The following is a 16,171-nucleotide window of genomic DNA, read 5'->3' on the forward strand; positions in this document are numbered from 1 at the left end:
ATGCCGCCGGCGCCAGCGCCTCTCAGAGTCGCAGGAGATCAAACTCCTCGAGCAATGGATCGACGCACGGAAGCCCGACCCCGGGACCAATCCGCTTGCAATCCCGCCGCCGCTGCCGACGGCGCCTGTTGGAAGGATGGCGGACGGCGTTTTCACCCCATACGCAGGGTGCAAGCTCTTTCGGCAACTCCCCATCTCTCGGAAGACCAAGGAAGGACTTGCGCCGAAGTACATGGAGATGAGTGAGATCCAACGGGCCTCACTGCCTCATTCACTTTGTGGACGGGATATCCTCGGCGCTGCTAAGACCGGGTCTGGAAAAACCCTAGCTTTTATTATTCCGGTAATTCCTGTTGTTATTCGTATTTCTTATTATGTATTTTTAGAGACTTTGTAAGAGAATGAAACCAAATCGAACAAAAGCAAAACTGACAATGATCATGGATAAAGAATGTTTTGTAAAAATTGAAAATGTTATTGAATTCTGTAGTTTGTATAATAGACATAAGTTTTCTATATTAGAATTATGGCATATGCTACTTTTATAATTCCACTTTAAAATTTGTTTTCTATGGCATGGAATTAGACATAAGTTTTCTATATTAGAATTATGGCATATGTATAATTCCACTTTAAAATTTGTTTTCTATAGCATGGAAGCTTGAACGAATTGAGACAAAGTTGTGGAATTTAAGATCAAGTTACAATCTTTTGGCGAGAGCTGGATGCTCTACCAATTACATTACTCGTGCATCTTTTAATCTTTAATATATTTTTGACAAAGACAGTGGAAACACCTTTCAATTTTTATTATAATTATGGAAGGCTTTTGTTACGATTTAAAATTAACACGCTTTTCTGCATAGATTAGGACAAATCTAATTTTGTTTCCCTAACACCAAATCAAAGCAATGCAACACTAATAGCTCACTAGAATACAAAAGATAAGCGCCTACAATTCGAGAAGTAGGCAATCTCTCCCAATTCCTACAATTCGAAAGGTAGGAATTCTCCCAAACCATAAACCGAAGACTCACAGCAAAAATCTCATGCCTAAACCTAACCTTAATATAATAAACTTATTTATACCCCACAATAATAATAATAGTGAAAGACTAAATCGCTCTTAGACATACAAAGAAAAAATTGCTCTTAGGCTAGGCACCAACATAACACCTTTGCTGAACTATATATTAATTATTAACAAGCTTCATGTGCATTATTCATGAAGCATGAGTGTTGATGTTGCTTAAGTGATGGCATTCCATTATTAAAAAAAGGGATGAGAAATCTTTTGCTGGGGCTATGGATTTGGAATTTATCATGAAGGATGTGGTTGAAATTTGATTGAATTAAAAGGATCTTGTTTTTTTAAGGAAGCAATAAATTTATTTTAGGAGGGTTAGTAAGGAAGTTAATTTGACTCTTGAAAGAGTGGATAATAATTTGGTAATAATTTATAGTTGAATTATTTTTGAGCAATGAGTGATGATGAATGTCAGATTAAATTTCCTCAATATAAATGGATAAACTCTTTAATTCACTTGAATACATTACAACGATAATTGAGATTTGGTAAATTATACTTTTTTGTAGAGGCTTGAGTGTGATGCTAGTAATCATGTTTTGTCCTTTTCTTTTAAAAGAAAGAGAAACACCTAGACTTGTGGCTAAACAAATTAAGCTTATCAGGGTTAAGATCAAATAAATAAACCCAAACTTTATTATAACTTATCCTAGCTATTTGGTTTCCTGATTATGCTTGCTTTACACACAGAATAATAAATTAAAAGGACCCAATCATCTCCCTTTTATCCCTATGTACTTTTTATTCCTTAACACAAAATTTAAGCCATCTTCTTTGTTGATTCTCTACACAACTCTCTCTATTGCTTTTCTTAGTTAACATTAATGGGTCTTCATTTCATCCGTAATTGAACCTATCATTAATGGGTTTTCCTCTTCAATGATAATTGACACCATCATTTATGGGCTCCTCTTTGTTGAAGTTGTCACCCATTTGTTTTTCTCTCCATTGATTGTCGATCGACAAGCCAATCATCCATGGATCTATTTGCCTTTTGTTGGCTGCTTGGTGCAATACTAATGAACGATGACATATATTATTGAAGTTTGTTCCTAAAACTAAATTTACAATTCCTTAATTCTTATTTATATCCTTTCTGAATGCCTTAATTGGAGGATACATTGAAAGTGAATGGTTTAAGGAGTGAATAATTAATTGGTTTGGTTGTTTGACTATGCTTTAATTTGCTTTGTTTTATTTTTTCTATGATTGGAAATTGGAGTTTGTATGAAATATGGTTTTGAACTATCTTAAATTGCACCATATATATCTTATGCTTCCATTATGATAAATTAACATTATTTTTTATTTTCATGTTTATTAATTTTTATAGTCCTATTTTAATTGTTTTAATATTTTTTTATCCTCAAAATATTAAAAATAGATTTTTATCGAGATTATGTTTTTTGTCTCCCGTGTCATGGTGCTTTGACGCTATGTTATGTTATATTAAATTCCTTGCCTTATACCTTCTCTTTTTTTGGCAATTAGTCATAAACTTCTAATGATAATCCATGTGCATTATATATCCTTGCCAAGCTATCAAAATATTGGTGACTTTGAAGTATTTCATGGGATGAACATCTAGTTAGATGAATTTTGTTTTATATTTTATTGTGTTCACTTGATGTTGGATATCTTTGGGCCTAGAATTTAGTAATACAACTAAATGATATATTGTAGGGATTCAAGCATGCAAGCTCAAGATTTGCAGTTTATAGACTTCCAATTAATTTCATAAAACTCGAGACAAGCAAAATCTATGCAAGTTATTTTGTAGAAGTTTAAGATTATAAAATATCATGTTTCAATCAAAACTTGCCCCGTAATAATAAAAAAACTGCAAAAAATTTGACATTCAATTACACAAGCAAAGCAACAAACAAATTGCAACAAATTTATAAAACAAACTAATAAATAATGAAAGAATTTGATAAACTCCAGCGTCAAAACAACAAAGAAATTGGGAGAAAAGTGTGAAAACTCATATTCGGTCTAATTTTATTAATATCCAAGCAAACAAATAAGATACAATGGTGATCTATAATTTGAGAAGTCAATCGGATCTCTAAAAACCTTGGACACCGCTAGGAGCAAAAAAACAAAAGAGAAAATTGCTGGAAAACAAGCCACGCACCAAACCTTAGGTGACTAGCCCTAATAAAACACTCCCAAAACACCTTCAAACCTCCCCCCCAAATACATTCAAACTTCCTCCCAAATCACTCAATTCCTTTGCTCACGTACATAATTATTGGCTTGACAGGCCCCACTTTGGGTCTGGAATCTTCCCAGGCAGCCAGGCGGCTTGACTGGGCCGGTCTCTTATGGATCGGTGTAACAGCTGGTCCCTCTTCAACAGGCGCAACAAAATTCACCTAAATTGAAAAGTTAGGTCCTATGTTAGTACCATGAGACGACTTTCTAAAAAATTTGGTAGTCACTCACCATGCTAGAAAGAACCAATTCAACCATCACTCAAGCAAACAAAGGACATAATTTTCATAAAATTATTGTTGGTAAACTATTGCTACTTGCTTTAGAAATCCATTATTTATAATAATATATTTCCCCAAAGTACAATTTCTAGCAATCTTCATGTGACCAATGCTACCTATGAATTATGTAGTAAATATACTCTAAACTCATTAGAAAACAACAATAGCATAAAAGATTGAAGGACCACACAGATAAAATATGGGAGTGGCAAACAGCTAGGGTACCATTTATGGATCATGTTGGAAGGATCCACAAATCATGCTTGCTACAAAAATAAAATCTATTATCCTGAAAAAACAAATGCTATGCTGAAAGGATCTGCAATTCACATTTATAACTAGATATGGTATCATTATTCTTGATAGATGTATCAGATCACAAAAAGGGTAGTCAAATCTCTATCTAAGCCACCAAGAACTCTTGTTTTATTATAAAACACTTCTTTTCTTGGAGTCGAATACTTCTCTTAACTTAAAATCATTCCCGGTTGTTTAATGTAGTTCCTCTTTGATGATCCTTGAGTTTTGATGAGGACTCTTTTTGGATTCAATCATTTATAAGGCACAATTACTACGCCAATGACAGTTCAAACAATATCCACCCTTTGAAGTCATCGCCATCACTGCGCACAATCTCTAACCCACTCCATATCTGCCTCGTGGACTTCTGCTTTCACCGCCTAAGACTTGTTCTATCCTTGTCACGAGTAACAAATATGGCTCCTCTAGCCTTATAACCACTCCGGGAGTAAAAATAAAAAAAATTAAAAAAAAGAAGAAGATAAAGTTAACTTGAGAGAGAAAGAAGAATAAATCAAAGGTCTATAAAAACTAAAGGGTTGGAGAGGTTGGAGAGTCAAATTAGAGGAATAATATTTTGAACTAGGAAGGACATCCACTGGTAAGTTAGAAAGGTCCTCACGGGAACTGTCCTGAAAGGCCCCCAAGTGGATCTCTCTTGTAAACCTGCCTAGTCTAGAGTATTCTTTCTTCTTCTTCTATTCTCCGACATCTTGTACTATATATGTAAATGTCTGATGAATAGTGAAAAATCTTTTCTTATTGTTACGATGAACATATGCGCTTAGTCATCAAATGGCTTTAGATCCTTTACTTGAATCATTTTAATTCTTTCGTTTCTGTCTATGGGCATGCATATTGTTTACAAGCAATCTTGTAGTAGGCTGAGCCTTTCTTGGACCCAAATGGCCACCTTTCTTCTCCACTTGCTATCTGCTAGTTGGATAGGGGGACATAAATTGTTTTTTACATCCATGAATCTTCTATGGAAAGCTAAACTCTAATTTGTTCAAAAGAAGCATGCATTCGATGATCTACATTTATGCGGTTTTATTAGGATTACCTTCATGGATAACTTGGCTTGCGAACTTGAAGATGAGTGATCGCCAATGCTTGAGCAGCCATTTTTCGCCTTCCTTAACTTCGTTTATTGATTTCCACTGAAGCACCACTTGCATCATAAGAAGCCTGTGCTCACCATGAAATCATTTTTCTAGACCATCGAGGGTATTTGCTTTTGGGATCATTTTGATCTTTGTAAAGCCTAGAGATATACGTAGAGCCAACTCTGGGGAATGGACCAATTGGCTTACACTTTACCTGTGCATGGCTTACTCATAACAGCTGGGAACAAACCCCTTATCATTGTCACTATCCTTGCACACAACTTTCAGAAGACTCATCTTTTGAATTGCTCCAGAGCTACAACTTCAAGAGCCTTGTGGTCCTCTTACACCAGTGTTAATTTGCCCTTCGAAGCTGAATTAAGATTATGCTTCTTTTCAAATCGTAAGAAATTGTTATGAGATGCATATTTTGGAGGAAAGATCGGATTTTTGTTAACACATCGCCATTTGTACCAATACAGAAGCATTTAACTTCAAGCAGTTTTGTTATGCCACAATTCAGTCTGACTTGATAGGTTTCAGCTCAGGGATTGGAGGAAAATTTTGATCTTTTTAAAATTCATTCTTGTGTTTGTAATGTTTATGATCAGTTTGGCGGCATGGAAATAGATTTTGAGGTTACAAATAGTTTCTCTAAGTATGATATTACTTACTCGTGGCAATAAAAATGATGAAAAATCTGATATCGCTTGGATTTTGAACTATCCTGTCGGGAAAGTTGTTATTTTGAAGGTAGGAGTTGCTAAAAAGCAGTGAAATTTCTAAACTTGGCAAGAATTATTCTTGTTATTCCTTCTCAATTTTTGCTCCTCTTCCCAAGTATGGAACTCATAGAAGTAGATTGTTACGTGAGCTTTTGATTGTGTTGGATTGGACCTGGACAAAGTGAGGTGCATGCAGTATGAGAATCCATGGAAGCTTTTGCCACAGTTGAAATTGGATTAGAGAAATAAGAGCTTTTACAGTGAAGTGAGACGTACCCAATGCGCAGGTATTTATCTACAATAGAGAACATTCTCTGTGTTCAGAAGGGATTTTACAAGTGTTTAAAACTATGATGAGGGATCTGAGGTGCTGCAAAGATGAAAAGTTCAAAGCAATGTCAAAGTCATGATTTCACTTTTGCATGATGATTTTAGATTTAGGTTACGTTTAGGGTGGCTGCAGAAAAAACTGTTGTGCAGCAGCTATGCCAGTAAGCTGTTATACAGAAGCTGCTACACAGAAGTTGCTGCGGGGAAGCTACAGTGTTTATTTTGTGCAGTTGTGTGTTTTGTGCAGTTGTGCCACAGCTGTGCTGCAGCTGTTTATTATTACAAGTTGTTTTGTGCAGTTGTGCCACAGCTGTGCTGCAGCCACAGCTGTGCTGCAGCTGTTTATTATTACAAGACCTTTTGCCCCCAATACTAATGTGTTCATTATAACATAATCAATCCTGATTAAACATTTCATACATAAAATAAATATACATTTCAAATATTATATAATAAAAGCTAATACATCACTAAACAGTGAGTAACAAAACAATCAAAATTAAAAATAAATTTATTAAAATAACAATTAATTTTATCATAATGTCGAATTTAAAATGCAGACAACTAATTTCACAAGATAATCTCTGTTCCAATGAAACTCTCCACGCCTAATCACTATCAGAGGTAGATTCCTCTAAGTGATATGTCCACCTGAAGAATTCATAGTTCTCTGATTTATTCCTTTGACACTTGTAAAATTGTCTCCCATAACTATGCTCCTGTCGCGAATTAAGCAGAGAACACTGTTGTTCACAGTAGCAGTACCAAGTCTGTCATCAGTAACTATAGATATGTTGATGTAATTGAAATTGACAAAAAAAGGCGAAGGACTGAAAGTTTCATAAATCTTCACGTTCAATCCCTCGATCCACCATTCTTTCGAAGCATCGATGGTTCATTTTATCAGATCTCTACCCAACTCCGTGGATCCTCGCTTCAAATCTTTTCATATTTTCCATTTTTTAAACTGATCCAATTTGTTTTTCTATTGCATTATATCATATGCGGTTCACGTGCTTTTTTGATTTTTTTATAATATTCTCCCATCATTCCTTGTCAAAATAGGTGATTGGATCATTTCCCAATTCCACCTTTTTAAGACAAATCATAAAATATTAGCTTAATCTCTTTATCCCATATGAAAGACGAGTCGGTTTCTTTTGTGTTACCCATCATGTCTATTAGCATGAAAAGAATTAAACAACATAAATTTGTGGCAGCAAAAAAAACTTTATCTCATGAAAATAAAAAAGTACCATTCATAAACCCACAACTGGAAAGGTAACAGAAAAGAATTTCAGAAATCCTTCAAAATACCACCCATCATTACAAACAATACACTACCACAAACACACCACTACCACTTCACCATCAACAACACCATCACTAGCACTGCCCCACCACCAACAAAACCACCACCACCACAATTCTCATTAAAACGCAACCGCATAATTACAACCAACACACCACCACCACCACCACCACCACCACCACCACCCATCACCACCACCATCACACCATCACACCATCACACCATCACACCACCACCAAATCACCACTAGTCTCACACATATCTCCACCACACCACCACTACCCTCACACATACCACCACCACACCACCACTATCACCAACACACCAACACCACCTCAACATCACAACCAACACACTAGCCATTTGAAAAATCGATTAACAAGCAACAATAGCAACCCATCATACATAGTGGCCGCAAACTATGAATTTCACAACTCCCTGCTTGCCACCATCCCTCATCATCTAACCCTGTGGTCACCGGTCCATCCCACCCCCCCTCCTACTAAAGATCAAAGAGCTAGAACCACATTGACCTTAAAAATTTCAAATTTCACAGAAGAAGGATATGCAACATGATTTTTTCCCCTCCATAAGTTCATTTTCTCCATAGAGCAAAGCCACAAACTGTAAACAGAAGGCCCAAATTTTCATTGAACCGAAAATCTCAAAGAGCAAAGAGACAAAACCGCAAAGACCTATAAACTTCCAAATTTCACAATAAAAGGGATATGCAATCTAACGTTTTCCTCTTCCTAGATTCTCAATTTCTCCATAGAGCAAAGTCACAAACCGCAAAAAACTAGACCACACACAATAGCCGCAAACCACAAATTTCAAAGAAAACAAGAATTGCAATAGAACATTCATAGAATCCATTTCTCCATAGAGCAAAGCCAAAAACCTCATAGAGCAAGCTATAAATGACAACCACAAACCACAAAGGGCAAAGAGCAAAGAGCATAAGGGCCCACAAACTGCAAAGGGCAAAGAGAGAGGTTAGAAGATACTGAAGGACAACGGAGAACAAGAGGAACCAATTAGAAAAATGCCGATCCTAGGATGTTCTCCCACCACGAGAGAAGAGGAGGAACCGCTAGGGCAGAGATGCGAGAGAGAAGAATGGGAAGCGGGTCAGAGAGATAGGAGAACGAATCGTTAGGGCACAGATGCGAAATGGCGAGGAGGGGCAATATTGTGTAATGGCTCGTGATAAAAAGTAGGCCGCATGGTCAAGCCCGCTACCACGTTATAATAAAATTACCCATATAAGTTGCCGTACTGCGAGAACCAAATAACAAATTTAGCATTTTCCCACCACGTTGCTGCATATAAGCTGCCTCAAACACACCCTTAGGATAGTGGAGATTGTAGAACTTATGTGTTTTGGGATAGTGGAGATTGTAGAACTTATGTGTTTTGGCCTGAACTTCTGAATGGTAATATTTCAGATAGAACTTTTGAGTTTTTTGGGTGTTTTAAATCCAAAAGTAAATAACTATTGATAGATTGAAACTATTCTTTTAGAAACCTTTTCTAATGTGTTTATGGAATTAAAAACAATTCTTGTACGGGTTTTAAAAAATCTTCTCTTTAGTTTATGTTGTTTTATACTTTTAGAAATTGTAAATGGATGTTAATTAGCTCAACTTAGCATCATCACTCTAAATAATAATTTATCCGTTTAAAATTGTTTAGTCATTTCCCAATTTTACTCATAAATTTGATTATTTATATTAATGCCTATTTATTGAAGATTGATAGTACAATTCTTAAACATTTCTTCATACTGATAGAAAATTTCTCATGAAGATGCTCGAACATGCTCACATGGTCATTTTGCTTGAACCCATGTTAACCCTTCTTGATATGATATTTGGCTCACTCAAGATTGTACTATATCCATGTGACCTCAAGATATCCTAGTCTTTCAAGGTTTTCTACACGATTGCTAAGTTCTCATCTATCATCCCTTCGATCATAATTCAATCCACATATGTTTTCTTAGATTAGAAGCTCTCTTCTTTCACTCATCATTATTGGTTGAGATTGCCTATGGCTATAACTTGTATTCAAACCTCAAATACAAATATACAATAACTACTACAACAATAACAATAAAAACAAGAAACCTTCCCAAATCTTTTTATGTCTACCTCTACCTTTATTAAACATAAATCAAATCTAAATCTTCTACTCTTTTAATTGGGTCATTAGATGGTCGGTGTGTAATGTGACCAAATCATCAAGAGCGACTCTCTAATCTTGTCTGCCACTGGAGCTACTCCAATCTTTTAACGGATACATTCGTTTCACATTTTGCCTCTAAGACCTTATGTTTAGGGTGTCTAGCCTTCTTTTTGTCACAGAGAAAACTGAGAGAATGGAGAGCGTCTGTTTGGCCAGTCAACTTCTCTAAGAACGATTTACCCGAAATGTCATTTATTGTTGTTTTCAAATTGTGAATTCAGAGTCGCTTTTGGACCTCCATTCCGCTATTTTGTAAATCGAAAAGTCCAAAATATCCTCGAAAAGAGTGATCACATGTATTCTCGCTTCGATTCCCCTGTTTCGCCTCCTCTTCCGTAATTCTCATTTTTCCTTTTAATCGACCTCCCATTTTCGGCCAATTCATCCGGGTCAAGGCTCTCAAGCTACTGTATCTACCGCAAGTTCTCGTTTTTTGAAACCTTAGGTGTTCCTAGAAGCCCTCTACTCTTCCTTGCTTCTGTCACGACGATTGGTTTTTCTTTTCTAGGGCCTCGACTTGTTAGAATTCCTTGGTTTCATCGCAAGCCTTTTCATCTCAGAGGAAGCTCATCTTTTGAATCAGATGGTTCTGAGATCACAATTGAGGCTCTAGGAATTTGAAGGTTAAATATGCAATTTAAAATTATTAGGGATATTTTAGTCATTTATATGAAAAAAGTTACAATTAATAGTGCAACCAAAGGTCAATGAATAATTTTTAATCTTGAAATACATGCATAAGGTTTTGTATTCAAACAGTAATGGCTTCAACAACAATAACTTTATACCATAGTATTTTTCGAAGTTGCTTTTGAAGGAACTTTTATGAATGGAGAAACTTACCCATACAATGCTGAAGTGTAAAGCCACTCATCCATCTGACCATTCTCATCTTATCAACGCTTAACTTAATTTTATACTTCTCTTTTATAGGCTAACATTCAACGCCATAAAGCATTCCAAGTTTGTCTTACCACCATCTTATAAAATTTTCATTGAAGTTTAAGTAGTATTTTTCTATCACACAATATGCCTCATGCATTCCTCCACTTCAACCATCCAACTTAAATTCTACTAATAACATCCCCATTTATATATTCATCGCTTCGAACAATAGACCTGAGATATCGAAAATGTTCACTCATTTTAATGATGACTTTATCGCCCATTGTTATAAACCAAACACTACATCTACTTCTAAAATTATATTCCATGTATTCAATGTTAGATCTACGCAAACAAGAGCCTTTAGTCTTTAAAGTTGACCTCCATAATTCAAGTTTTTTTTTGGAACTCTCTCCTATTTTATCCACAAGAAGGATATTGATCAACGAAAAAGATACACCAAGGTTTGTCTTTCTGTATATTTCCAGTAAGAACATCCATAACTAAAGCAAAAAGATACATGCTTAATGCTAATCCCTGATGTAATCCAACTGAAATCGAATAATACTTTCTCAATCCTCATGTTTGAACATAAGTAATAACTCTAGTATACATATCTTTAATGTCTTGAATATAAGCAATATCAACCCATTTCTTTATAGAATTCACCAAGCGAGTTCTCTTAGAATCTTTTTCATAAGCTTTTTACCAAATGAACAAAAATCATATGTTGATCCTCCTTACTATCTTTGTATTTTTCCATCAAACCTCTTAATAAATTTATAACTTTCATAGTAGACTTGCCAGGATTTTGAGAAATTTTTGTATCTCGTCGTAACTTTATTCTTAAACATAGAAACAAATGTATTTTTTCTCCACTCATCAGACATTTTTTAGCTTTTAAAATAATATTTAAAAGTTTAATGAGCTAAAAAATTTTCATATCTCCTGTACATTTTCATATTTCTATTGGAATACCATAGATCCAACACATACATCATTTTCTTTAAAGCTGCATCAACTTCGATTTTACTAATGCGATGATGAAAATAAAAAAAAAATGTTATTATTTACGATATTAAGATCAATAAAATCGATCATATTTTCACAATCTTCATTGAAAAGTTTATCAAAATATCCCACACACATACGTTGAATATCCTCATCTAAGAAATGCACTTTTTAATTTTCATCCTTAATGCACTATACTTAAACTAAATATTTGCTTTTCTTATCTCGTTTCCTAGCTAGTTTATACATATCTCATTCACCTTCTTTAGTATCTAATCTATTATAAATATCACTAAAAGTAAAATTTTTAGAATCATAAATTATTCTTAAGATTCCTTACTGACAAACTTATATTTTTTCACATTCTCCAAGTTTTTATATCTAAATCAATGTTTATAACAAAACTTCTTATTTTTGACGTTTTCTTTCACATTATTTTCTCTGACAAATCAATTTTTATAACAAAAATAGAATGAACAATTTTAATTCTTTTTGGAAACTTTACAAAGCTTCCAAAACAAAGTGAAATTTGACAATTGATTCTTTTCTTCAGTATGTGTCAAATGACTAAAGAAGTTCTGAATGTTTACTTAAGTTTACTTGAGCTGTCATGAGCTCTTCCTTTTTGCTGAACGTTTTTTTTATTACACAACACTCCTCTTATGAGATCTGTATACTTCTCTCAACCCGTAGTAGTTCCTGGCTGCCCTACTTAGGCTGTTTCAAATGATCAACTCAGACAAGGACTAATTTTGGATTTGACTATTTTTGAGACACAATTATGACTTTGTTAAAGGTCCAGTGTGCTTTTACTATTTAACGCTAGACATTGAGGACTCTTCCCTTTGGAGTTATCTCTTGCTTAATTTATATCTTTCATGTAAATTATGTCTTTTTTTTGTGAGACTTGTCCTTGCCAACACCAAGTTATGCTTGTTTAGTGCTTATAAATTCCATTTGGGATTGTAAACAAAGGAGTCATAAAAAGCAAGGTAGAGAGGAGGAGGTAACACTAGAAGGCCAGGAGAAGAGAGAGGGGAGCCTGGAGAGCTTTTGTAGCGCTAGAATATTTTGAACTTGAGAAAAGAAATACCCACAGGGTGGAAAAATCTAGTGGGAAGTATTCAGAGAGGCTAGAAATCTCCTCCCATGAAAACCTATTCAGTCTGGATGATTCTTCAATTTCTTCTATCCTACAGACCCCTCGAACTCTACACGTCATGAATAGTGGAAAATCCACCTTGCTAGGTGGACAAAATGCAAGTAGCCAAATTACTATAAATCACTTTTTTGTGCTGTACCTTTTTCATCTCTTCTCTCATTCATTGGTACATTCTATGATTACGAGCAATGCTATAGTAAGATAAGTTGTGAGTGACTTCCTGTTTCAGAAAGTATTTGTAATGCACGGCTGCTACAAAAGTTGAATCAATGATTCTCTACAAGTGCAGGCCATGACTGATAGTCATGAATTAAATCTTCCAAACAAACTCATTAGTATGAAAGTTGCAAACAATGAACTCAAGAAACCGTAGATAACGAATTGAACGATCCTAGTCTTCAACTGATAATAAAATAATCACAAATGTCCAACCTTCAAACTTGATAACTAATAGTGAATCAAATTTGAATTGAACCAGGCTAAGTCCAAATCAACACACAAAACCATCGATTTTGTGCGTAAACAAATTAGAAATACTATACAATACATTCTCTGTATCAACTTACCATATGCATGTTTTCAATGAACTAAAATGGAAAAAAAAAAACTAAGGGGCTATTTGTTTTGCTGTAAAAAGAATGCAATATAGAAAGATGTAGGGTAATTAAAGTAATGTGCTTGGAATATTTTGGAGTTATTTGGATTGGTGTAAAATAAATGTAGAAGTTTATATTTTTGTATTTTGTTTGAAGAAAAATGAAAATTAAATTGCTACCACCACCACGATGGGTGGTGCTATCAATGGGGGGCTAGTGGTTCCAGTTGCTATAATGGCTACAATTTACCGTGCATTTGAAATTGCCAACATTTGGCAAATTTGGAACACATCAGTTTTGAACATCAAAATTTTGAAAACCCCTGAATTTCATTTACACCACACCATAAATTCCACCAACCAAATAGTCTCAAGCAAGTAAAATCATTAAAATTAAAATCAATGCTCAAATTTGATATCCAATTGCCTAACACATATGTTATGTATTTTTTATTAGAATAAACTTTGGCATTTGCACCAATACTCATAATGTTTGGTTATAATTTAACACACTTACTGTTTTCTGAATAAATATCCCTCCGGTTCCTTGCCTGCACATTGAAGGAGTTCAATGCACCCATCACATTCCCTTGGAAATGCAGAGTTATGAGAACTATATTGACAGCTATTTCACATCATCTTACTTGCAATGTGTTTTTTTAAAACTTGAATTAAAAATCTGTCATTTATATTTTTTTAGCACTTTGCAGTTTCATAGTTTTTTTGCAAATGTTTTAAATGATATAGTTCACTTTTTTTCTTAAATTTGTCCCTTAAATAGGCAAAAAAATGATTTATTCTTCAGGTTGTGGAAAAATTATATAGAGCAAGATGGTGTCCTGAGGATGGTGTTGGAAGCATTATAATATCCCCAACAAAGGAATTAGCAGGGCAACTTTTTGAAGAATTGAAAATAATTGGAAAGAATCATACTCTTAGTGCAGGCCTTTTAATTGGTGGGCGTAAAGATGTTGATGCCGAAAAGGATCGCGTTAATGCTCTTAACATCTTGATATGCACACCTGGTCGTCTCCTTCAACACATGAATGAGACACTCAACTTTGACTGTTCACATCTTCAGGTCACTAAATCAATCATTTTTTATATATATGTGTGGGGAATTACATATCACACAATTCTTATATATTTACATATTTTATACCGAAATACATATTTACATGCACACCCCTCATATCCTCAACATCACATAAAAATACCATCATCACTATATTTTTAATAAAAAAATACACCTTTTCATGCATAGGTTTATGACTCCAAGTTGTCAGAAGTGTAAATATCAAACTTTGGGTGTTAAATTTGTGAATACATAGAATTGTGTGGAGTGCAGGGGGGGTTGTGGGGAGGTTGAGGGGGCGAGGGTGCTTATGTATGCAAGTTATCCATATCTATATCTTGTATTTGGAACATAAGATATTTACCCAATATTTCATTTCCTGGTCAGTATACAGGTTCTCGTTCTGGATGAAGCTGATAGGATGCTTGATAAGAAGTTCAAAGGAGAATTAGATGCAATAATCTCTCAGCTCCCTAAAAGGAGACAAACCTTACTTTTCTCTGCCACTCAAACCAAGTCCGTTAAAGATCTCGCAAGGCTTAGTTTGAAAGATCCAGAGTACATTAGTGTGCATTCGGAATCGATAACAGCGACACCCGAACGCTTGAAACAGGTAGCAATGGAGGTTCCTCTTGATCAAAAGTTAAATGTGTTATGGAGTTTCATTAAATCACATCTTCGTTCTAAGATGATTGTGTTCCTTTCGACCTGCAAACAGGTAATTTTTTCTAAAATTACTGGAGTTTATCCGTCCCGAATTGATACAAATTTGGGGCATTTACATATGTAGCACTCAATTTTTATGTTTAAACTTTCATATTTACACACAAAGCTAAAATATTTAATATCACATCAATAATAGCACTTCTAACATTTTTAAAAAGTGAAATACACCTTTTTGATGCATAGGTTTAAAGCACCAAAGTGTTATCTATGTAAATATGTAAATACATAAGAACTGTGTGCTATTTATGTAAATTTCCCTTTCTTTTAATCTATTGCTTTTACATTATTTATTGCCTTTTTCTCTCCTCAATATCCTTACTGATGTTTGGAATTGCTTCACTTTTAGTAGGTCAAATTTGTCTATGAGGCATTCAAGAAACTTCGCCCTGGTATTCCTTTAAAATGTCTGCATGGGAATATGAAGCAGAACACAAGGATGGCAATATATTTGGATTTTTGTGAGACCACTTCAGTGCTATTTTCAACTGATGTGGCATCTAGAGGACTGGACTTTCCTGCAGTAGATTGGGTGATTCAGGTGACAGGCGGTTTCCAATGCGGCATTTATATACATACCACCGAATTCCTATATATTTACATATTTAACACCTAAACTTTATTTTTTCTTTACATTTATACCACCAAAATATTTCATATTACATAAAAAATACCATTATTTGTACTTTTAAAAAGCGAAACACACCTTTTCATACATATGTAAAATGGCCTGTGTAAAAATTGAAGTTTAAGTGTTAGATTTGTAAATACATAGAAATGAGTGGAATGCATGTAAATCTTACTTTTCCTAATATTTTTATAGCATATTTCTGTAGAGGAATACTCCACTGTTTGTTCTCCCAATGTAGGTTGATTGCCCTGAAGATGTTGCAGCTTACATTCACAGAGTTGGCCGAACTGCACGTTTTGCTTCCGGAGGGAATTCGGTACTGTTTCTCTCACCTTCGGAAAGGGAAATGCTGACAAAATTACAGTCCGCCGAGCCGAAAATACCGATACAGCTGAGAAAGGTAACATTTTTTCCCACATTAATATTTTTAGTGGCATTTAGATATCTTGTGTCCGTTGTCCAAAGCGATGGTGATACAGCTGAG

At 34.8% G+C, this 16,171-nt stretch overlaps 1 protein-coding gene across 1 annotated transcript in view; it reads left to right on the plus strand.

The window, feature by feature from the left end:
* Nucleotides 1-16: 16 nt before the first annotated feature.
* The window catches only part of LOC110033370 (DEAD-box ATP-dependent RNA helicase 32), a gene marked incomplete at its 5' end in the record, with an annotated part of 20,968 nt that continues 4,813 nt past the window's right edge, over nucleotides 17-16,171 (plus strand). The window contains 5 exon segments of the mRNA XM_020737325.1: nucleotides 17-343; nucleotides 14,064-14,339; nucleotides 14,728-15,051; nucleotides 15,409-15,597; nucleotides 15,926-16,087. Coding sequence (XP_020592984.1) covers nucleotides 17-343; nucleotides 14,064-14,339; nucleotides 14,728-15,051; nucleotides 15,409-15,597; nucleotides 15,926-16,087 — 1,278 coding nt within the window.

The sequence above is a fragment of the Phalaenopsis equestris genome, unplaced genomic scaffold (assembly GCF_001263595.1).
Source record: "Phalaenopsis equestris unplaced genomic scaffold, ASM126359v1 Scaffold001152, whole genome shotgun sequence".
Classification (NCBI taxonomy): domain Eukaryota; kingdom Viridiplantae; phylum Streptophyta; class Magnoliopsida; order Asparagales; family Orchidaceae; genus Phalaenopsis; species Phalaenopsis equestris.